Source organism: Rhipicephalus microplus, chromosome X (genome assembly GCF_043290135.1).
Source record: "Rhipicephalus microplus isolate Deutch F79 chromosome X, USDA_Rmic, whole genome shotgun sequence".
NCBI lineage: Eukaryota > Metazoa > Arthropoda > Arachnida > Ixodida > Ixodidae > Rhipicephalus > Rhipicephalus microplus.
The window spans coordinates 60909173-60932822 of record NC_134710.1 but is presented as its reverse complement, the minus strand read 5'-3'; the positions used below and the strand labels follow the sequence as shown (position 1 = coordinate 60932822).

At 46.9% G+C, this 23650-nt stretch overlaps 1 protein-coding gene across 3 annotated transcripts in view; it reads right to left on the bottom strand.

Annotated features, from left to right (window-relative positions):
* Positions 1–229: 229 nt before the first annotated feature.
* LOC119176095 (Krueppel-like factor 6) overlaps positions 230–23650 on the bottom strand; it is a 357912-nt gene continuing 334491 nt past the window's right edge. For all 3 annotated transcript variants that reach the window (XM_075876904.1, XM_037427225.2, XM_075876905.1), the window contains 2 exons: positions 8982–9588; positions 230–4515 (listed from right to left, as the gene is read on the bottom strand). In XM_075876904.1, the coding sequence (XP_075733019.1) occupies positions 4340–4515; positions 8982–9588 (783 nt within the window). In that variant the 3' untranslated portion in view covers positions 230–4339. The remainder of the gene's footprint in view (positions 4516–8981; positions 9589–23650) is intronic.

The following is a 23650-nucleotide window of genomic DNA, read 5'->3' as shown; positions in this document are numbered from 1 at the left end:
GTGATGCATCTGCTCAGCTACACACCACCTGTTTCATATATGCTTGATAACTCATCTGGCAGGTTCCAGCCAAGCCCTTTCGAGCGTAATAACGCCGAACGATGACTGCAGTCAACCGGAAGTGGCGTCTCTCTGTGGCAGCTTTTCTCAAATAAATAACGTTTCAGCCATGCGAGAGCAACCAACTAAAGTTGTTAGGGCCAGAAGAAGAAACACACAGAGACACAGCTGCGATGTCGTGAGTTTATTTCTCTTTTATAAAAAGCTTTCTAAGCGTCCAGTCTCACCTCGTTTGGATTATATAAATGCTCTAAGCGTCCTAGGACTGCCTGCAAGGTTCTGTTGCCCCGTGCCCGTCCTCATTTTTTTTTCTTTTTTATCCTTAACCTGGCAAAGAGTTTGGTCCGCGAAAAATCTACCACATCCCAGATGTTTTGCTTGCGCCGTGCAGGCCAACGAACGCCCTTTGCTCTCTCCTCGTCTTCCTTCGTCCACACAGCAGTGTTGGCGTAGACACAACCGCGCACGCACAATCACTGGTGAGTTGAAGCAGCTCGAAAGCGACGATGCGGAGAAAACAATGGCAATGTATCAATGACACGCGATAAACAAACAGCAGCCGCTAGTGACACAATGCACGCGCAATGTACTCGAGAGGAACAGAGAACACTCTTTAAAATGGTAAACAAGCAAAATGATAGTTGGAATTGCGTCGTAAAACGTACAAAAAAAAAAACAACATGACCATTACACGCAGGAAACACTGCTTCACACTCTTTGTATCCAACACGCGACTCTCAAAACATGGCACTTTTTGAAGTATGCAACGGGATGGGTGGGGTGAATGAAACCTCTCTCAAATCGCTCTTCCTCCTCTCTCATGTAAGGCTTTTTCACGAAAGCCGGTCCATTTCGAGCTTTGAACTCGCGACCCACAAATACCCTGCGCTGAGGCAGCTTTAGGAAATAGCGGTGTAAGATCGGTTTAAGTAGGATTTGGGCAGAAGCAAAACAGCCTTTTTTATAGTTTTTTTGTCGGTTTTTCTGCAGCTTTTTTGGTTCCAAATACAGCTGGACGAATTTACATATATATATCTTTCTCTCTGTACACACACAAAAAAGCATATTTTGTGACGGGACTAGAGCAGTATGATTATGCGGCGGTGCACTGCGGTTAATAGTCTGCATGTCAGTCTTGTCGTATTTGGGTTATGAATGATGCACAGTTCTTTTTCTTTTCCTTTCAATGAATCGAAAGACTAGCACGAAAAACGTTTTCATTATAATGCCATTTGGTTTTGGTCATATAGAGCTGTAAGCCGCGGGCCGTTCGACTCGCTGGCCCAGTCACGCTTATATAGAAGTAGTATGCTTCGTGCTTGTTCAAATAGACAAGTCATTCAATATGTCACCTCCTGTTATCTCTCGATCATGAACTGATTACCTATGATGCGCACTTATATGCAAAATTTATCCCGAAAGTAATTTTTCTAGAGGCATTTTGCCTAATCCCGGTCAAAACTAGTGATTCTTGAAAGAAAAAAAGAGAAATACGCGAGGTACTGGCGAAATAGTTTGCACTTTTCAGAAAACCAGGAAAATTGACGTCTTCTAAAGAACACGCGTTACCGTTCTATACACAACGGTCAAATTTCCTGAATATTGATTTCGTTACTTTCATAGACATTTTGCACTTACGGGCAGTACCGATTTATCAAAGTATACAGAAGACAAAAAAACACAGATTAACAATCGCGAAAGCAATAGTCTCTACATATACAAGCTCTGTTTCATGCACAACGTACGCGACATAAAAACTGCATTTCAACAACAAGACGACTCAAGAAACTGGATATGCAGGTCACATAAAACTGGGAAGGGACGGTGCTGACAGGCGGAAAGGGACGATATTCAAAATATATGTGATACTCAAAAACACGAGAGAAAAGAGAGAGAAAAAAAAACAAGTAATCAAAAAAGTAAGTTTCTCATATACACGGTATTTTCAACCGCTCGATATGCGACACAGTGCTCGATCGCATCTGCGGTGGGAAACGGCTCGCTTTTCAGAGCCGTCAAATTCATTAAGTGTTAAAAAAAGAAAAAAAACATTAGAAAGAAACCTTAGTAAGCTGTGAACATCATACACGCATGCGCACGTGAACACGTATAGAATAGAAACAAGGCGATAATGAGACACAGAAAATGTACACAGTAACGTGGCTTGGCTGCCGATCGTTGCGTCCTCACCGGCTGCACTAGCTGCAGCGCGATGCCGAACGAGAGGCGCTTCGGCTGGCACGAACGGCTTCGCAAGCCATCACACTTCGGCAGGCAGTGTTAGCGCCCTTGAACAAACGAAATGTAAAAAAGAAGTTCATTGAAAACCACTGGAAGCTTCACACGGCCTCCGCGTAGACTCGTACTTTTTTTGTTCTTTTTTTTCATTTAGTTTGGTCTTAAGTGACATCTTTCCGTTGAAAAAAAAAATCGTTTGTGGATGCACCATGATTTGCTCACACGATTCATTTACTGGACAGCATAACGTAAGCAATAACAGAAGAAGAAGAGAAAGACAGTCAAATGTAGTAGTAACCAGTCTGACAGTAACTGGAGCGAAATGTAACGGCGCTTCAGAAGGCAAGATTACTTCATACAGTAACAAACAACAAATACTCATATGAAATGGGGGGGATATAGAATGCATGTTCGTATGTGTTTGTATTTATGTGAGAGGAGGTAAAGGGGGCTGGGAAGAGTTTAGCGAGGGGAACGAACACCACTATGTAATGCATGCACACGCACATCCACAAGCGAGACGGTTCGAGTCAAAGTCTTTCAGAAACGCGAAGCAGCAATGTCCACACGCATCCGCATCGCCGGCGCCGGGGAATCGTGGGGGCCGCCGACTCCTCGAACGTGTCCGGCATTGTCCGGCAATGTTCGTCCACGCGCAGTCACTGAGCGCCGTGGCAATGTCCTTTTTATTCCAAGTGGGCGGTAGGGGTTCGGGAAAAGAAGGGGGAGGGAGGACACACTCCAATCCCGCGCGAAGCTCCTGCATTCCCCGCGCACTCTCTCCAGAACGAAAGCAACCTCCCCGATCACCTCTGGCCGTCGCGCTCCCCGTTCCTTTACTACAAGATCCTGGCAGAGTCCGCCGCCCGCCCGAGGAAAGCTCGGAGGACAAGCGAGCGTGGCGCTAGTCTTTGGTGTAGCCGTCAGATGCGGCAAGGAATACGCGTTGCGTTTTGGCAATACGACAGCACCACTGCTTCGAAACCGTGCGTATATATGTATATATTTATTTATTTTTTTGGGTAGGAATCGAGTGATAGAGAACCCACGCTCTTTAGTTGCTCTCGTTTTTGAGTAAGAAAGCCTGCACACTCCAGAGGAGATGAGACGCGCGCGCTGACAAGGGCTCCGGAAGCCTTCCAGGCGCTCCGAGGTGGGACGTCGTATGACGCGGTGGGGCGCACGCTGTACCTCCGATTGACCGAAAAAAACAAAAGAAAGCGACACGGACCGAAGTCGTCTGTGGCGTGGATCGAGAGCGCGCTTCGTTAGTGTTAGAACTCGATGAGGAAATAAATAAACGATGAGTGGTACTGCAGAAACAGAGAAATGCAAATGACCCCGACCTTTCCTAGTCCCTCCTGTGTTCACCGGAAAAATAGTATTCGCAGCAGCACGTCGTTTTTAGTATTTTATGCAAAATGTCGTAAGAATTAAAACTGAAGCTCTCATATATAAGAAAAAAAATGCCTGTTTGAAGAGTACAGCTTGAAAAAGACGTTAACTAAGCATTCGCGAAACGCCCGAACCACTGTGCACAAATGCTCATTAAGGTTTCAACAGGCAGCTGCTGCTGCGAGGGGAGGGCAAGCGCATGTGAGGCCGTCTTATCTGAAAGATCGCTGTAACTTTTTTTGTTTGTTTTTCTCTCGCTTAACTTTGTAGATGACTTGCATATTGAACCGGAAGCGTGTCGTAACGCGTACGCTTCGTGCACCGCAACTTGGCCGGAATAACGCCGCACATTCGCAACACGAGCCTAAGGGAGAGGTTATCAAGAATGGAATCGCAGGAGCAACTCCAACTGTTCGCGCGCAGATAATTTTTTATTTTTTTTTATTTTTTTAGCGTTTAGTCCTCAGAGTGGCTCGATTACCGCGCGGTCAAAATGATTCGAAGGACACGCTCGTGCCATGCTGATCAGAGATGACGAGACATAGGGCGGCTGACAATTGGGGGGGGGGGGGGAGCAGGGGAGGGGGTGTTCCGGCGAGGAGGCGTGCGGCGGGCCCGGGTCGTGCTCGCTGCTGGCGCCACTCCTTCACTGGTGGCGCTTCATGTGCAGGGCCAGGTGGTCCGAACGCGAGAAGCACCGGTCGCAATGGTTGCACTTGAACGGCTTGGAGCCCGTGTGCTTCCGGTAGTGCCGCGTCAGCTCATCCGAGCGGGCAAAGCGCCACTCGCAGCCTTCCCACGAACACTTGTACGGCTTCTCGCCTGCAACGAAATAGAGCACGGGTTTCAGAGAGCGCCTCACACGGGGGAGGCTTCACCGTGAGGCGCAGCGCACGCACGGTTGGCTCCTCTAAGATTGCCCACGCGAAGCAAGGAAGCGACACATGGTCGTGGATTTGGGCAAGAAAATTATCCGAGGTCAAGAGTATGGGACTAATATGCGCGTATGCACACAGGCGTCGGGACACCCAGCACAGGTAACAATGATCACTCAGCGTAAAAAAATTCAGGACCGCGAGACAAAAATGAATATTTCCGTTTTTTTTTTAAAGGGAGCCTTGAATTTAGATTCCCAACGCGTTCCAAAACGCGCCAAAAATAGGCACTGTGCAGTTCGACCGGATGCGGACATGCATATATTGGTGGGAATTCAAGGTTTTCTCAACCTAGTGATCTCAAAAGTTCTGACGCCGACTGTTCGTCATCTTTCTCTTTGCTGTGGCTGTAAGCCACGTAAAAACAGCAACAACAAAAACTTCGCGACGTTGTGTTTGAAAAGTGTTGCTCTGGAAATATCGACCTGCGACTTCCAGCAAAGCAAAATTTTGCGCTGCCAGCCGCTCAGGATCATGTCATCAGAGCAGAAACATCTCGTGTGGCATTTTCGATGGAGGCGAAAATGCTGTAGGCCCGCGTGCCCAAATTTGGGTGCACGTTAAAGAACACCATGGTGGTCGAAATATCCGGAGCTCTCCACTACGGCGTCTCTCATAATCATATGGTGGTTTTGGGACGTTAAACCCCACATATCAATCAGATCAACGACTCGTATGACGTCATACCACCACTGCGCAATTGAAATGAAAGGCAAGGTGCTGCTTGGCGTTGCGCAAGTGGTCAGAGTTTTACCCCTGTCACTTGGGGCCGGTAACAAGCGCAGGTCCACTTGGCATCTCCACTGGTACAATCATTGTCCACCACGACGCGCCACTCCATGCACCATAGATGTCATGCGTGACGTTCCTGCTAAGGTCACGTGACCGAGAGTTGATGTGCAGATAGACTCTACTGTCACGTATGCACAGAAAGAAAGGGAAAAAAGAGAACACGTTCTTGCAACTGAAGGAAAGAAAATAAGAAAAAAGTGGCAGTCAGTGCTGATGCCAGAGATATTAGCTTAGACGGCTAACCAATTGCAAAGCGTACACATGAACAGCCCCCGATCACCTTTTCTACCTGTCGATCGGCCTCCTACAACGACCGAGTTCTATAAAGACCTTCAAATTTATTTTCCTCCAAGCACACGAACGGACTCATTGGAGGTGCCCGGTCACGCAAGCAAAAATTACTGCTTCTGTACCGCAGCCAGTTAGAGCTCTAGGCGAGCTGGGCAGATGGACACAAAGCTCCATGCGTCCCTCTTCACTCTATTGCGTCGTATTAAGCATTTTTTTCGCGCTGCTCGCTTAAATACAAACTCGTTCAGCGAACCTGTTGAGACCTAATTCGTCGAAAATCATACTTTACCTATACCGCAATTCCTCGCTTTCGTACTGAAACGCAAGCAACGGGTGTACTGCACGGCAACTATACGTATGTATAAATGGATGGAAGCGTAATTTTATGTGGCCTATCTCTCACTTCCCCCTCGTTCAATTTGCCGATGTGTTTTTTTTTTCGTTTTATACTTTCATATCATCGACAAAGCTTGAAAGATCCCCAGATATAACAGTAGTATGCGTCGCGCAGCACAACAGTACATTTTACGTAGCATAAACATTTCCACAGTACGTATATATAGATTAAAATTTTACACAAACCCTAGAAAAAAAAAGATATGCTAGGGCAGCTGCTCTTTGTTTACACTGAACAAAAAAATGATCATATTGTCCAATCAGGTATATTACAAAGGTGTGACCAAAACACTTCTTGTTTGCAGAGAAGAAAAAGCGGGCCATTTCACTTCTATCGCATCGGTGGATTGATCTCAGCAACAATCGATTTCCATTTCGATTCGCTCTAGAATCACACAGCGCGTTTCGTGGGGCTTCTTCCTCACTGCCGTTTCCAAAAGAAGCATCGCAATTTCCTCTGGAAGCTTAATGAGCTCCATTTAATACTCAACAACACAACAAGTTCACCGTAATGGGTCTATATATAGGAACAACCACGACCATGAAGAAAGAAAGCTTCTGCAACGTGCGGAAGTTTAGCGCACGTGACTGTGGTTGACGACAACAAAATGTCGCAGACAAAATAAAAAAAAAAGCAGTCGGTTGTTGGATTAAGCGTCTGAAAGTAATGTATCGCGGATAGCTGACGGCCATTGCGAACTTGTTTGATCAAGCTGTATGGAGATCAGTCATTTCTCGAGGTGGTTGTCCTTTAGGATAGATTTTGAAAGGCTGCTCCTTTGGCCGGGGATGAGCGTCCATTTACGATGGAGCAAAACTTGTGTGAACTACACTCATAAGGACCTAACCCTCCCAACCCTGCTGCAGCCTTCTCTGTGCCTTTTTCGTCTCTGTCACGCATGAATGTTCCTGTGGTTGCTTTTAAAATCTCACAGTCTACAAATCTCTGCGCATCGTCTAGATTACATAACTGTCAAGAGAATTACTTTCCAGTTATTTATGTTCAACACCTGGCTTCTTGATTAACGTACAGAATCATTATATACAATCTATACTTTGCATTTTTGTCTTTATCATCTGGTCTGCAAATACCTATAGCCATGCATGCAGCTTCGAAAAGTACAGCACTTCCCTCAGCGTCCCCAGCGCTTCCCTTAGTCTAATCACCATAATTTACTCGAGAAGCTTTCCTTAGCTATAGTTTGCATATGCCGAGGTAGTATATATACGAGCCTATGAGCGTCACTTCGCATACGTTACTGCCGGAAATGCACGACGGCAAGAGTCTCGGGAATGCCACGCCTGCGAAGCGGCTCACACAAAACGCGACGCGCTTGAGTGTATACGCTAACCACCTAAACCAGGCAGGCTCCGAAGAATGTGTTCGCTGGTTAATGCAATTAAACCAGGAAGTGCCGGTCAGCCTTGGAAAGAAGAATGGACCGTCGTGGCTCGGTGCTTGCCCATGGGCAAAGAAAAGCGAGAGATAACAAACTCGCGAGGAGAATTGCCAAGCAGACCTTGCACGCTCGCCAATGGGAAAGTGGAGGGCCATCCGAGCTGGATGCGCCTGATTTCGTGTTGACAATGCTATCGGCTTGCACTAAAAGACGGCTCCGAGCAGTGCGCCAGAAAGAGCAGCGACGTGCGGGCTGCTAATTAAAAAGGCCCATCGGCCAAACAAGGCGCTGCTGGGCACAATGGCCTCATCGTCGCCGCACGGCTCCGATTGACTGGCAGCGTAGATTTCTAATTGGAGCGGCGGCCCATGAACCAAGGCGGCAGAAAATTAGCGCCCATCTTGGCGTCCCCAGCGGCCAGAAATGGGGCAGCCCTCGAAGAGGCAAATTCTTGGCCGTCAGCAGCGAGCGCGCGCGTGCCCCGCGCAGTCCGTCGCCCAGTGCAGCTCCTTAATTGCTCGGTGCGTGCCCAAAGATCCTCGAAGACAATTTGCCGCCCGTCTTCTACTCGCCAGCAGCCTTCCTCCCCCCCTTTTTTTTCCAGTGACGCGTCACGTCCTTTCTTTTAATTCTCCGGAAATACTCCTCGCGAGGAACTCCCCTTCAAAGACGCGCGCCCGCGTCGACTGTTTTTCGCGCTCTCTTAACCCCTCTGCGCCTTCGAGTCGTTTGAGAACAATTATTATCTTTCTTTTTCTAGTTCTAGTCTCTTTGTTCAGAACCCCCTTCAAGGCAGCCTGCGCGTTCTCTTTTACTTTTCGTTTCGTTCGTTCATTCTCATGGTCCTCCTGCAAGAGCTCCTAGTATTCAATGCAGTCTGGACGAAGCGGAAATCTCATTTCGGAAAAAAAAATGAAATGAACAAGGGACAACCAGGCAAAATTATTCACGTTGTTCGGGGTGCCTCGACAAGGAAATTCACGGGATGGTTTCGGTCGCCCAATATAATAAACATTGCAATGAGGGTCGACGAATTCGACGTGAGCTCAGATGGAAGATTAGAAAATTACTGCGCGCTCCAGAACGTCAGCAAATAATAGGGCAGCTTGAGAAGTCATCTGCACATTATAGAGCAAGGATATTTTTCTGACAATACTAAAGCACGAATGCTTCAATCGCTCAGAAATACAGCTAGAGAAATTTAATTACTAATAGGGTAACGGCATTATTAAGTGCGTACTCCACAGAGCTCCATATTAAATCGATAACAGCCAAATACCTGTTGACGGAATACATCACACGACCAGAAGGTCGGCCAGATTGAAATACGTGCTATCGAAACAATCATCAAAGCTCAGCTATTATGCGGCGTGGGCACTTACGTTCACTTGTAGATTGGGGGTAGAAAACGTAAGCAGGCTTGCTGGCACTATTCGGAGCGCGTTTTTGTCAACGTCGTTGACAAACGACTCACCCGTGTGTGTCCGCTGGTGCGCCTTGAGATGTGACGACTTGGTGTAGACCTTCTTACAGCCGTTGAACTGGCAGCGGTGGATGCGGCGCTTGCTCGAGTCCACGTCGAAGCGGCGGCCTCCGCGAGCCGCGTGGTGGAAGTGTGCCTGCTTGGCGGCGGCGAGCAGAGGCGCGGCGGCTGTGTTGCCACTCGGCTCAGCGGCGTGGCGTCCACTGCGACCCGCACGGGGTCTGACGGCCTCGGGAGAAGAGGGCGGCGTGAGGGCGGCACGCTGCACCAGGCTGAATGGCGGCTGGGCCTTGGCCGAGCCGTCGCTTTCCCAGGAGAGCGCACTCGAGGCTGAGCTCTCGCTCGCATTGTCCATAGCGCCAGCGCCGAAGTCCAGGTCGTCCGAGAGGCGGTCCCCCTCGGCCTCGCTCGAGTCGCCCAGGTCGCTGCTGCCGATGCCAGAGTCAGCGAGGAGCAACTTGCCGTCAGAGGGGCTGCTGCACTCCTCCCACAGACGCGCCGCTTCATCTGTGGACGAAGGCAGCTCGCGGCCAGAGCAGCGCTTGGACGTGGCGCCCCGGGGCTCGTCCTTTAGGTATCGGTCCATCTCCCAGATGGTCTGCATATAAAATGGGACAAACATGAAGGCTGCGCGCAAGTACGGATGCTTTTACCATCCTTCACGAAAACACGGCCCAATTAAAACGAGTCTGTCCTTAGTAAAACAATGTCAAATGCAGTAATAATGTACAAGAAAACAAACGCAGTGACCTTGCAGTAAAGCAAGAATTAGCAGATCAACAGCCCACACATTTTCATGCATAGTGTACAGGCGCCATTTGCTCAGGAGGCTGTTTGCCGTACCTGGCGTTGACTAGGGAACTCACTAATCGTGTTTAGCAGATCTCGCTGGCCAGTGATGCTGTCCTGCTTGAGGTGAGCCTCAGCAGGTGCTAATATTGAATTTCATTACATGTTTCTCCACTTCGCGTGACACACATCGCTTGCTGAGACGGCCGTCTTCACTGCAAGCAAAAAACAGTGCTATTATACATGCACCGCTTCTCAAGCTTCTGGAATTACAGCACGATCTCCATATAGATGAGGCAAACATATATACGTTCCCGCATGGTGCTTCCGGGTAACAATTGTGGGTGTTCTGAAACATTTCTTTCCGGGCGGAATGTTTCAGAATACTGACCTGCATGTATTTATAGTACAAATAGATGTATAATAGTATAAATAAAAATCTATAGTATAAATTCTACTAATACAAAAGTTTGTTATAACTATGGGACCAATGGCTGCCACAGTTGGAGTAAGAAACCAAGTAGTAGAATCCGATTAGGATCTCGACGTCGTCAAGGCGTTGTTGCCCTTACTAGGGCAAGCCCCAGCCTTTTGGAATCGTTGGTTGCAACGGCGTTTGCAGTATGATCACTGATAACTTCAAGCTATCGTATTTCTTTTAGCTTCTGTCTCATGAGGAGTTCCACATTAGTTCACACTGAACGGAAACGAACATCAGTGACAGGGAGTCTGGTACAGACGGATCATGAGACGAAGTAAGCTGGTTATATAATTTACAGCCACACATGCCCATTACGCAGTGAAAAAGTTAACCATTCACTACAGAACGATAAGAGCTAACACTGCGTTCTGAACAGGCAAACTACCGTTTGACGTTTTTTTTTTTTTGATCTCGGAATTGAATGTGAAACAGTCATGAAGACCGTCAAGGGCGAGAAAGTCAACCGAGGGGGGAATCAACGGCGCTGAGTTCAGCTGAACATGCAGTGTACAACACGCTGCACATGAGTAATATTATACGCCACCAAAGGAAGACGCTTTATGTATACATGGACGAAGCAATAGAAGACGTTCCGAAATGCCAGACTCAGGTTCATACTCCGATGAACGACATTGACTTGTAAATACACGGAAGGCAGTGCTGCTTGCGACCATTGCGGCAGCGATATGAAACGAGGGGGCACGATCTCTGTCACTTCCCTCGTTACAGCGTGCAAAGACAGCCGCTAGCTGCTGCGTTAGCCCGCCTTGACGACATACCCTTGCCAGAACAGTCAGTGCTCGAAAGCCGACATGATCTGCCTTCGCACAGAAAGTCAGTGAAGGCCTTATTGAGCTTTTTGCGTGGTAGAGTAGCCTATATTGAATAGGCTATGGCACCCCCGCTCTTTCTTTTTTTTTTCGCGCGCCTATTTTGCTTTTCGATTTCTTTCCCATCTTTCTTCCCCTTTCCCTTAATGCAGGGTAGCGAACCCTGCATTAAGGAAATTTTCGGTTAACCTGCCCGCATTTTTCTCTTTTTATTTTATCGCTCTCTCTCTCTTGCCTTGTAAATCTTGCAAACCACTGATAGCAGAGTCGCGACCACGTACGAGCAGCCATGGTGATGGCTATATAGCTACGCATGACCATATTACCACAGCACCTTTATTTGCGGCCGAGAGTCACTATCGAATTTCCCACTGATCGATTAGCAATCACGGTCTTGAAGCAAACCATTCCGAACTGTCGCTGGCCGACGTCCTCGCTTTCCTTGATCGACACCTTTCCCCACGATCTGTAATTATGCGCCCAACAAAATTCTAACCTTGTCTTGAGCAAGTTTGACGAGCGCATACTTCACGAGGATACTTCGAAGCCATTTATTTGGTGGGTTAAAAGTTGCCTTCTTCATTTTGAGTCTAACAATGGTGAGTTTTGGAATTAATGCAATTTCTGTGACACATACCTGTTTACTATGATGATAGCTTGCTTACAGGCCACACATGTTATAAATACTCCTGTCCCTTGAGCTATGGCTAGCGCCTAAGCACAGCTTACATTGTTGGAATATTTTTTAACAGAGGAGAACTTGCCCGCGACAATAAAAACGTCTCTCGGACATATTGATGAGGTGAAGTGTACATAAAAAGGACTCATTCGCTTGCAGTTGTCTTATGTTCACAACGGATTAATTGTATGTGCTTTCCAACGACGCCCGGCCAGCAATATGTCATGGGTGGGTGGGCGCAAAACTTTATTATGCATGCGTAGTTTCCGCAATAAACGAAGAACTGTTAACCTATGTTAATTAGCAAGTCTTGAGGATTCGTTCTGGCGCTACGGTCACAAAAAGATGTACTAATTGCTTAAGCGGCGAAATCAGCTGCAAACCTGTCTCACGAGGCACTAAACGCCAGTATTTACGAAGCAGTTCAGATAGTTGTTATTCTAAGCATGCGCAGTCGTCCCTCGCTGGCAGTAACGAACGTTTATAACATTAGCAAAAGCAACCGTCTAGTGACAAGCTTTTTTTTTTTTTCAAGGAAACGTTGGGCATAAATAAGGTAGCTTTGTCTGTGCTGTGCGCTTTAAGCCTCTTCGAGGAAAGAAAGAGAACATATGAGGCAGATGAAGAGCTGCCTTAATAAGCCTCACAACTGCCATTGCCTGCATTTCTGAATGCAATTAGCAGAAATCGCTCAGGATTCTAGTACCAATAATGATTATATTACATCACTATCTCATTCTTAAGCCATAAAAAAACCTCAACTGCTATGCAATCGCTGAAGCACTGAAGTGAGCACTTATAGATGTGCTGCAGGAGTTTCACGTCAAAAGAGAGAAACAAACATATTCGAAAAGTGCCCTAGTTTTTGTTGGCAGACCTCTGCACCAACACACAATGCGAATGCACAGGGCGTCTCACCTCTATGTAAGCCGATGACCACGCAAAGCGCAGAAAGTCGCCTAAACTACACACCGGTAGCCATGACGACGATGAGGCGGGAGTACAATGAGCGTCGCGAGTAGCTCGGTCGTTTTCTTCGGAACAATCACCGCAATCAATGGCAGCAGGCACAGAGGCACAGCTAATCGATCCCAGGTGGCGCCGCTCTGGGTGCCTGACGTCACTTATGTCGATGTTCGCCACTTACTTTCGACAGGCAATTGGCGTATCAGCAGAGTCATATAATATTAGACGAGGTGAACGAAAAAGAGTCAACATCGAATCAAAAAGCAACGTCGCTCTATGAACGCTTGGCCGCCACAAATCGTTTACCACTGTGGTATCTTTTCTGAGACATCTTGTTCAAAACTCGTTAAACCGAAAGGGTCGATGGGTATCATATACGAACTTGGCAAGGAAAAAGCAAATCATGCTGCTCTTTTCGCGCTACACACGATGTATTTGATGTACGTAATGCCGTACTATACATATGGCGATCACAACAATCTGAGTTAAGGCTTCGTTTTGCCTAAATTTAGCGCGATGTGACTCCCCCGTTATTTGGGGCAACCGACACATCCTTACACAGGCTTTTTTTGTGTGTGTGCGTGATACCTCCCTTGAAAATAATCCTACGCCAGCGGAAATCGACCACGAGGCCTCTTGATCAACGACAGTGAACGCCTGCCCAGCCACTCCGGCGAATTATGGAAAAAAAAAAATCAAGTAGCTTGCGTCTCCTATGCGCAAAGCTTTCCTTTCCGTGCCTGACCAATTGACTTATGGACAAGGCGCGTATTTTCCCCTGACTGGGTGACACATACATGTGTCATCCACTCGGAAGATATATATAGCCTCCGATGTTATAAAACGGGAAGCTACGTCGTTACACATTACGCTTATTGGAAGAGATGTACGCCATGCGTGATAAGTGAAAGCAGCAAAGCGAATCTATATGACGTAACATTTTATCTCAATAGCATGCAGCCATTTTGGCTGGCTGTGATAAACAGCCTGCGCTAACATGCATGTGTAGCGTCAGTGTTCACTGGAATTTTCTCGAACGGTTTCTCGGAGTTCTCTCTCTCTCTCTCCGTGCGTGCGTGCAAATACGCGTGCTCTGATTATCATAGCCGACAAGGTTCCGTTCTCCTCAACAGGGAGCTATATTTATGGCGGCTGAAATCTAGCTCTTAGCCGCATATAACGCAATCAGTTTTGCCCATGAAAACGCGGGCATAACAAAACGCTCATTAAGGCTTAGTATAGCACGTGCAGTACGTGCACATCGGAGGACATCGCCACAAGGACAAATTGCTGAATCGACCACCGTCGGTTGAAACGTCGCCGACCGCAAAGGGCACAGCGGGCAAATACGCCGTCAGCGAGCGAGACTGAGTCGTCGACCTGCACGCGCTGTCGTCGACACCGTCCGGAGCGAGTTATGCGGTACTATAATCAACTTTACTGCTGAGACAACTCGGCGGACGATGTGCGCTTACGCCTTTCCACGCGTTTTTTGTGGTGCCACGATGTTTGGGGCAATAAAGACAGCCGCCACCGCACTCGCTCCCTGCCCTCACAGGCGCCTTTCCGCCTTCCAAGAGTGTGCAAACGCCATACGAAAGCGCTCACCACATCAAAGTTCTTTTCCCACTACATTTCGATAAGTACCTTTTAACACATAATCCACGATAACCCTAATCACATGAAAGCAATTCGGCAAGGGTCGCAGCGGCGATCGGTTGGACGTCTTTCGATCGCATACACACGAGAGCTGCTCACTCTTAAAGGCACGGAGGCCATTGATAAAAAAAAAAAAAATGGTCCGCATGAACCGGCACGACCACGAGTGGCACTGGATAACTCTCTCAGGGTTATGCATATCTATTTGTAAATAATTAAGAAAGTAGACCGAGGAAATGCTGCCAAGCACAAATGTTAATGAGTCGCACCCGTGATGCGAGAGCCGGGGGTTCGGTTCCCACCGCTGAAAAGTTGCTTTTCCGTGCACTTTAACTTTCCTTTATCCCATCATTATGCTACACTTCAATTAAAACCTACAAATAACGTACACTACGCTTTCATTACTTGTCGGCTTCATACGATCACAATTAACAAAAAAAAAAAAGCTCGATCGATTGCACCTTCTCGTTCGATTCCGACAGATACATTTATGGCGTAACAATATATATTCCTTTAATTTCAAAAGCAAGAAGTTTCTTCGCCATCCATACAGATACTCCTTGCGGTGATAAGTACATAAGCTAAAGTGAATTCTGATAATGACACAAGTTGAATCGAACGGCCACAATGCTGCTGTACTTATACCAACCTCCAAAGGGAAATGTTAACAAAAAAAATGGCTGCTTCGGTAAGCTATTGCAAAAGAGCTCCAAGTTCGGCTATTTGGTTGACGTTCATTCTTAAATTGTTTAACTGTGCTAATACAAGCAGAGACACGAACAAACTGAAATACTGCCAGGGTACTGCGCACGCGCTGTCTTTACCTTTGTCTGCTTCATTGTTTGTGTTAGCGCATTTAAACCATTCAAGAATCGATAAACTGCCCTATTTCCTTCGGCACTAAGCTCCTCAAGACGCTTTACTTCTCAAGAAACGCATATAGCCGCTGTATTCCGAAAAGTTCCGCCACTAGACCATCTTCCTCAACCAAAGAGAGTGTCAGGTCAATGCGCTTATGACGCGCAGTTGATGGCGACCTCAGAACAACATTTAAATATGGACGCACAGGTGCTTTCAGGCTCAACATGAAGGGGCGTTTAAGAATTCGAGGGTTAATGACGTCATAAACTCTCAAAAAGGGCAGTGTATGTGACAAAGACGAAGCACGAAGGCGAAAATTCAGTCTTTTGCATTATATTCCGCAGATTCGTCAAGTTTCCGAGCAGTCACAGTAACTTTATCACATTGCTTGGACGCCCCGATTGCCTGCTACAGTCGACGTTCTCCCTACAAGCGGACACCGCCGAGACCATGGACCAACGAACGCGCCCGCAAGTCCGTTCGACATTGCCATGCGATGCGCGCATGACGACTGGAGTATCGAACGGGATCAGTGGAGCATACATTTAGTAGCGTAAAGAGCCCCATCAAAGTAGGCAATATATTCACGCTACCACCAATGTCATCCATTCCCCTAATGAAACAGCAAAGCACGGGCGATTTAGTTCTTATTCCTCGGGATGCAGGGTCTGTAGCGATCGAAGAGACACACCAAGAATAGCCTGCCCTGGAGACTTATCCGAAACGCACTCGAGATACAAGAACCAATCCTTTCCAAGCACTCGAAACGTTGCACAGTGTAGACAGCCTCGCACGACATTTGCCGCGGAATCGATCGCGTCGCGCATAAGCATATCTTTACGACCTCTCGGCGTCACGGTTCCAGCGGGTTCATGCAAACGCTAACAGGGACCATCAAGTGCACCCATCAATTGGGCAACAAGAAGGCGGGCGCCAAATGGCCGCCCAGACGACAGCCAGTCGAGTGCGGTGGGAAACAAGGGATCAACCCTAGCCGAGACCTGAGGAATTACGGGGCTCAACTGTAACGACGTAAACGGGGCATTTGGGACCCGTAATGCCGCCCCTTTCCGATGCCCTCTTCGTCCCGAGAATTAGCCCCGGAGAATCGCCTCGGCGGCGCCTCTCGGTGAGTGCGTGCCTGTTGCCATGGCAATACTCGGCAAGTTAGGCCGCTTCAGTCGCGCATGCAGAGTAGCGCCCATAAACGAACGGGTGCCGAGCTGTTGCTGTCCGTCGTTGGGAAACGTGGAAACCATAATAGCGAGCTCTGGTCGACGCCAAACTATACAACACCGCAAAACTTTCAGGATAGAGCGGAGCGGAGCAGGTATATGTCGTCAAGATCATTTTCACGCTGGCGTCCAAAGCTCTCGCCGAAAGTTCGGAAGAGTAGCGTGAAGACGAATTCAAGGATATATCCTGTTTTGTATTTTTCTCACTTCTTTGAAAACCGGAAAGCGAGGATTTAATGAAAGTTCACGAATGCTATACGGCTAAAGGCAAAAAATAACATAGTTGTCGATGTGCCGTAAATGCTTTCCTTATGAAAACAAACCAGAATCTGAAAGAAAAAAAACGATGATTTTTGCAAGCAAATATTATACGCTCACGCCCGTTGTTTCAGAAACAGCCAGAAATGATGTCGCCAAATAATGTGACTTTTAAGTGCCTCAAAAATTGCCTTTCAAGAGGAAAAAAAAGGGCATAATAGAAGAGAACGGAATAGAAAACAGGAGTACGTCGAGTTTCTATGCTGTATATGTGCCAGAAAATCTAAAAAGAGGCGCACTGTAAGAAAGACGCATGCACAAGCTGCACCTTCTCAGCCTCTCAAGCGCACATAAAAGAATAAAAAGCAACATAGAGAGAAAACAAAGGCTATTTCGTAACGAGACCGCGAGTTTCTTAATTAATAAAACCTCATTACACAGCTAGAATCTGCTTTGGGCAACAACGCCGTAGACAAGCGTACACAGGTTTAAAGGACATTCCTTAAGTTGTCATGCCAGCTTTGCATTTTTTTCTTGCAACAACTTTTTTTCTCCTTCGGGCAAACAGATGTGAGCTCAGAGTGCACTGATTAGGCGAGTAGAACAAAACTGGGCGCTATGAAAACAAAGAACTGAAGTACAGCGACCTCACAAAATGCCGGGCCAAACTAAAATTAGTCGACCAAAGTTGTCGGCACACTGGAGGAATCTACGTGCTTCAAATGGGATGCAGCTCTCTTTTCACGGCAGCACAACGTTCCACCGCTTCGAAGAGGAAAACTAATTACAAGTTTCTCAACAGAAGCTATAGGCTGAGCGACAGAGAGAAAGAAGGAAGGAAGAGATTGAAGACAGAAAAACCGGGAGCTGCGCCGCGAAGCAAATGAGAGGACTGGATGTGCCTGGAGAGAAAAACAGAAAAAACGGGCCTCGATTTCTTCTAATCCCTAGGGAAGTAGCTTGTGACCGCAAATATGCCGCCCGCGCGCATCGCCCTGACAGGCTTAGTGGCGGAGCAGTCGTTCTCCCGGTGCGGGGAAGAGGGCGTCAGTGGCAGGAATTATTTTTCAGCCGGCAATTGCCGTGTGCGGGCGGCCCTTGAAAACGGTGCACGATTTTCTCGCCTATATACGAGCGAACGCAGGGACACCGCGGTGTCCCGGAGGAAATGCCGTCCGGAGCCGTTAGGCGGCGGTTTTTGCAGAGCTGCAAACGAGCATTAAGCACTTCAGCCTCGTCTCGGGACCGAGCTTCGGACGGGGCACGAAGAGCTAATGGTGCGAACCGCCTGCCCGCCTATACCGGCACGCTTTTAACCGCCGCGCGTCACCCTTCCCTTTTTCATACTCCGCTCGCATCACCGGTCATTAATTGGAGATGACGCAGCGAAAATTATTTTTCAGGTACGGCAATCACGCCACGGACGCAATTAAAACGGGCTCTAACTGCCCTTCAGCGCCATTACGAGAGAAGGGATCGTTTTTCTCTCCTCCCGCACCCCCCTCATTTTGTTTCTGCTTTTATGTCTCATCGTCGGGCTGCACTTGCAAGCGCGTGGGACAGGCGCGACGTCGGAAAATCATCGCGATTGGACCGTGCCTCACGGTCACGTGACAGTCCGAACGACCCCAGACGTGTCTCGCTGAAGGCGTTATGATGCGTCAGGGTTAATGATGCGCGTGTAATCAGCAGAAATGCGCTAAGACAGACTGGACCCGGCGACCACTGGAGCGCGGACGGGCGCGTGTACAGACCCAGGTATTTAAATGCACCGGCGTACACACGAAGTGCGCCCAGTGCACCACATTGCGTCGCGCAGAACTTTCCTGCTGCTCTTGTCGCACTGTTCCGGTCCGTGTGGATCGGGGCTAATAAAAGCGACCTGTTCATAAGTGCCCGAGCGCAAGAAGGCGACGGCTGTGCCTGATGACCACACGTTGAACTCTGCACAACGCTATCCGAGCTTGCGAAAGGCGGGGATCACATTTGCACGCGCACGCACTAGTCTGCCCTTTCGCTTTTGCAACAAACGCCCATATAGCCGAGAGAAAGAGGACATTTGTGGCACAAACCCCGGGTGTTGCGATCTCGCAATTGCCCACGCGAAGAGAGAGAGATAGATAGATAGAAAATGACATAAAGAGGCTTTAGGGGAAAAACCGATGTCAGGGCTGGAAGGCAGATGCTGTCAATGTCTCTGTATCTACAACAATTTGAAGTAGCGTGCTGCTGCACTCATTAACGGTTGCACCGCAAGTACACGGCGCTGGACGCTTACATTCGTGTAGAGCAATATAACGCACGAAGTTTATACTTTGTACGTCATATTGTTAGTGCTATCTCAATAGCTGGGCATCATAATGTGATACCAGGAAAGATTAGCTAAATGCAGCTAACACCAGCAGCTTTTTCCCAAGTAGTCTTCATTCCGTTCACGCTTTGAATTCGTGGCTTCACCCCTGAATTAAGGGAGATAACAAAAAATCCGCACACAGAGAAACCTCGCTCTATGTTGTCGTTTTCTTGTCGCTCCGTAGTGATGATAGAAGCTTTCTTTCAGAGAAAGCATCTGTGTGTGAGCTAATCAACTATACGCAAAAATGACGCGGTATAGTGAAAAAGAAAAAGAATGAAAGTAGAAGAGAAAAAAAAAACATATACGAAGCAAAGATTCAAAAAGAGTGCACGATACAAACAAACAAATAAAAAGCTGCTCACAATCCTCCAACTACAAAGACCGGAAGAGCCGAGCATCGGGCACAAAGTATCTTAACTGATGGTTTATGCATATGCTACAGGGAGCCGGCGGCACACACGCACGCACATATTGCTCAATCGCTGTGTCGCGAGCCTCCAGGTGGTCGGCACCTACATATCGATCCATATCGAACCATGTTAAAGAACATACGCGCTAGCGACCGCTCGACCACTCTGCAAACAGTGCCTGGACACGCAGACAATGTCTCGACAGGATATACGTGATGAGTTTTTTTTTTAGGCGAACAGAACACGTGCAAAAAAAGAAAAAAGGTATAATTGAAAAGAGAGCAGGCGTTTCTTCTGTTGTAAGATAGCAATCAAAGCTTCACTGGTTTTAAACACACACACACCAACACACACACACACACACACACACACACACACACACACACACACACACACACACACACACACACACTGAAAGAAAGTAAGCATACACCATTCATCACTCGTATATAAATTAGCTCACAGTGAGAGCTGGTTATTATTTTAGCAGTGAAAGCTACATATATCAAACTAGCAAAACAAACGGGAATGCATTCGAATTATTGTTGTAAGCGTTACTGAAAGAAGTAACTAAATACGTTACTCGTTACACCATCAAAAAAGGAACGTGATATGCCGCCCAACGTAACCTACAAAAAAAAATGTAATGGTTTAACGTTTTTGCTACCAAGAAAAAAAAGTAACAGGCGCTACCTCTGCCGTTATACTCGACAATGGCAAATTTTAATTACTGTGTCTTTGGTGTGAAAACCCACCATGACAAACTTTAAATCTCAAATTTATGTCTCGCATAAAACTTCTATACCAATGAATTTTGTAGCGCACGGAAAAACACCAACGAAGGAACAGACGACGGTACGATGTACCGTCGTCTCTTGCCTTGTCCGCGTTTTTTTTATGCGCCACAAGTTTCATCGTGTATATCCACCAACATGCCCACTCTTACATTCTTTCTATCCAAAACAAGAATTGTACACAAAATGCCCAATTGACGTGAATTATTTGCACACATGTACCCGATCTTTACAGCGGCTTAATGTAGCCTGTATGGTTATATGGGATGTCGTTCAATTCTGTGGCACATGATGAAGCCATCTTTCCCAATATGACATCATACACAATATGAGATTCAATCGTCCTCACTATCTGCAAAGAAAGTATGACTGTGCTCTTAAGAAATTAATAGTATTTCTGACACCATGTTTGGAGTAGGAAAATAGTTGCGCAACTTGTGTAATCGTAAAAAAAAAAGATTTAATAGCCCAGTCTCAGAAAAATACATGTGCATAAATATTTTATTCACTTTAACCGTATAATTAGTTAACTACCTCAAAAATTGCGAACTTTCATGAGAGGGTGTTGAGATTAGCCTCACTCGCTCAGGAGTTCAACAGAAACGTATCTGCAGTTGCAGTGAAAATCAAAATCTGTCTTCAAAACAAAGTGATAAGTTTTGACAACTTTGTAGAGACTATTATGAAGCAGCTACAAAAAATGTCACATATTAGAACATTTTTCAAAACTAATTTCCACGCACTACAAGTTTCAAACAAAAACTTCGAGGACACTAGAGATTCGAGTTCAAGACTAGAACGCGACAGCGTATATAATCGGGCCCCGCACGCACTTCCAGGAACGTTGGTGCGCCTAACACTGGCCGTTTAAAACTATCCTAGAATGTCTTCCGGATGTGCAGTTTGTATATGCCCACAGCGTCATATTTTCATGGTTTTCTTTTGCTAATAGGCGAAGTATACCCACTACCCTTGAGCAAGAAAGTGCCCCGCGTGCACTTTCGCCGCTGCACACTTTGCTTTGCAACGGGTGGGCAACTTAAAACCGCCATATAGTAGCGCAGTTCACATCTTTTGACCCCTGGTACGATTCTAAAGGATTATGCCGTGCTCCTCCCGTAACATGACATTGATATAGTTTTTTTTAAAGCAGTTTCGAGCAATGACGTCACTCCCTGGCTGCTTGCCACGCAGGCGGCCTGAGTTCGATCATAACTTCAAACTTTGAATTTTTGTTTACCTTATTTGCATGTTTCTCAATTTTTTGGGGGGTTACAGACAAGACGACGATTTTTCACTAGCAACCAATGACGCCGACGACGGAATTCCCGTGACGTGAGCTATTTAACGCTATATTGTTTATATTTACTCTTTTTGTCACGAATACAGTTCACACACAATATGTCTTCTTTGTAACCAGTGTGTTACATCGTCCCGAATCGCGAAAGCGATAGGCGATGAAGTCAGTTCCTCAGAGTTGATTATGTTCAATTTTTTTTTCTCGCAAGTTATGCAGTTAACAAAAACATAGCTCCTTGTCGGAGTACTGGGTGGCATGCGCGTAAAATAGATAATATGCTAACCACGGATGTGTCTGCCACGAAGCCACCTGTAACCATGTTTGGCCGTAACAGTAGTTAAACCACGGTTAAGTTCGTTCGTCTCATAGCGGCATTATTGGCCACTCTTATTCTTTTTTAGAATTCTTTTCCAGCCTTGGGGTCACGTCAATACACTCTCGACCGGCCACACTTGTAGAGCGGTTGACGTTACTGGGTATCGCCTAGATGGGCCAGCATTCTACGTAAAGCCACTTTTAGTAATTGGACGCTAAGTCGATTATGCGGCAGTTCTCATGTTCGATGTGGAGGTCGTTCTCCACGCTGCGCTCAGCGAGTGTACTCCTTTGTCACGCGAACTTATGGACGTCATTTTTATGTTGTTGCAGCCTCTCTGGACAGTTCTCTGTCCCCCCCCCCCCCCCCGTATGATGCGTCATGATGTATGGAGTAAACCAGCCCGTGCACTGTACCTTCGAAAAGCCTGTTTCAGGGAAAAGCGCATATGCCAGGAATCCACCGGTTACAATCCACTTTCACGAAAAGCATGCCCGTACAGCTTCTCATTGCGGATTTTGCGGATTTCTTGAACGTCTGTGGGGTGATGGCCCAACTCTCCCCACAGTGATTCAACGCACCTTAAGAAATTCGTCCGCTAAATCTCCACAAACAAAAGTGATTACGTACGCGCTTTCTCTGTCAATGCCTGACTGGCCGACAACCATCCGATACTGCGAAAAAAAAAAGAGTTCGTCGGGGCGAGGTCTGAAAAAATGGCCCATACAAGATGAAAAAGTAACGAGTATCGTGACACCACACGCTACCAAAAAATGGTGACGTAAGTACGTTGCCCGTTACAGTTACGAAATTGTAACGAGTACATTACTAAGTTACCAAAAAAGTAACGCGTTACCGGTAGCACCGTTATTTGCAACGAGTTACCACTATCATTTGTTCGACATATCGTATTAGTCGATATAAAGCTCTTATAAAGCTTGCCTTCTTTTCGCTGCGAAAGGTGGCTTCAACACGCCGCTTCATGATAATGCAGAGAAGACAGAACCACAGCAATACACGGTCATGTTTTATTTTGAAGTTATTCTCTACCACGGTTAGTACTTTGGGTCGCGGGTCGGGCGTATATATGAGAGGAATCATGGGAAAAAGCTCGTGATGAGAAGCGGCAGTTCCTATACTCACTCCGCGAGGTGCTCCCCGAATCGGCCCGCTGTCTCTCACAAGTTCGTGCGGGAAAGCCTCCTTACAAAATTAAAAGCCAGCCCCTGGCGAGGGAAAGCCAACTTCTTGAGGCGTTTGGCGGCGCCCGAAATTTGATGTATGAAGTGTTCTTGTTGTTTTTGTTCGGTGTAGCCATATAAATAATTATGTACTGACGTAAAAGAATTACATCTTTTTGAAATTAGTTCGATATAAAGGACGATTCTATTTAACCGAGTTCGATATAGTCAGGTTTCAATATATTCATCCTCAGCAACCTGTCCCACTGGTTACTTCAATTATCTTCTTTAGTCGGTACACGCTACACGTGACAAATTAAATGTACAGAAGGCGCTTTTTGTTTAAAACAAAGAAAGTTTTGTATCTATGATTCATACGCGTCAATGTGCGAACACTGCGTACCAAGTCTCCGCGAGGCTCTCACACCGAACCAAACTAATGCTACATTTCACTATCAAAGAAGTGTGCGAGCACAGTGCTGTCTACATCAATATCGCGAAGCTATGCGCGATTTCGCGCCGCCACCGTGCAATGTCTGCAAACC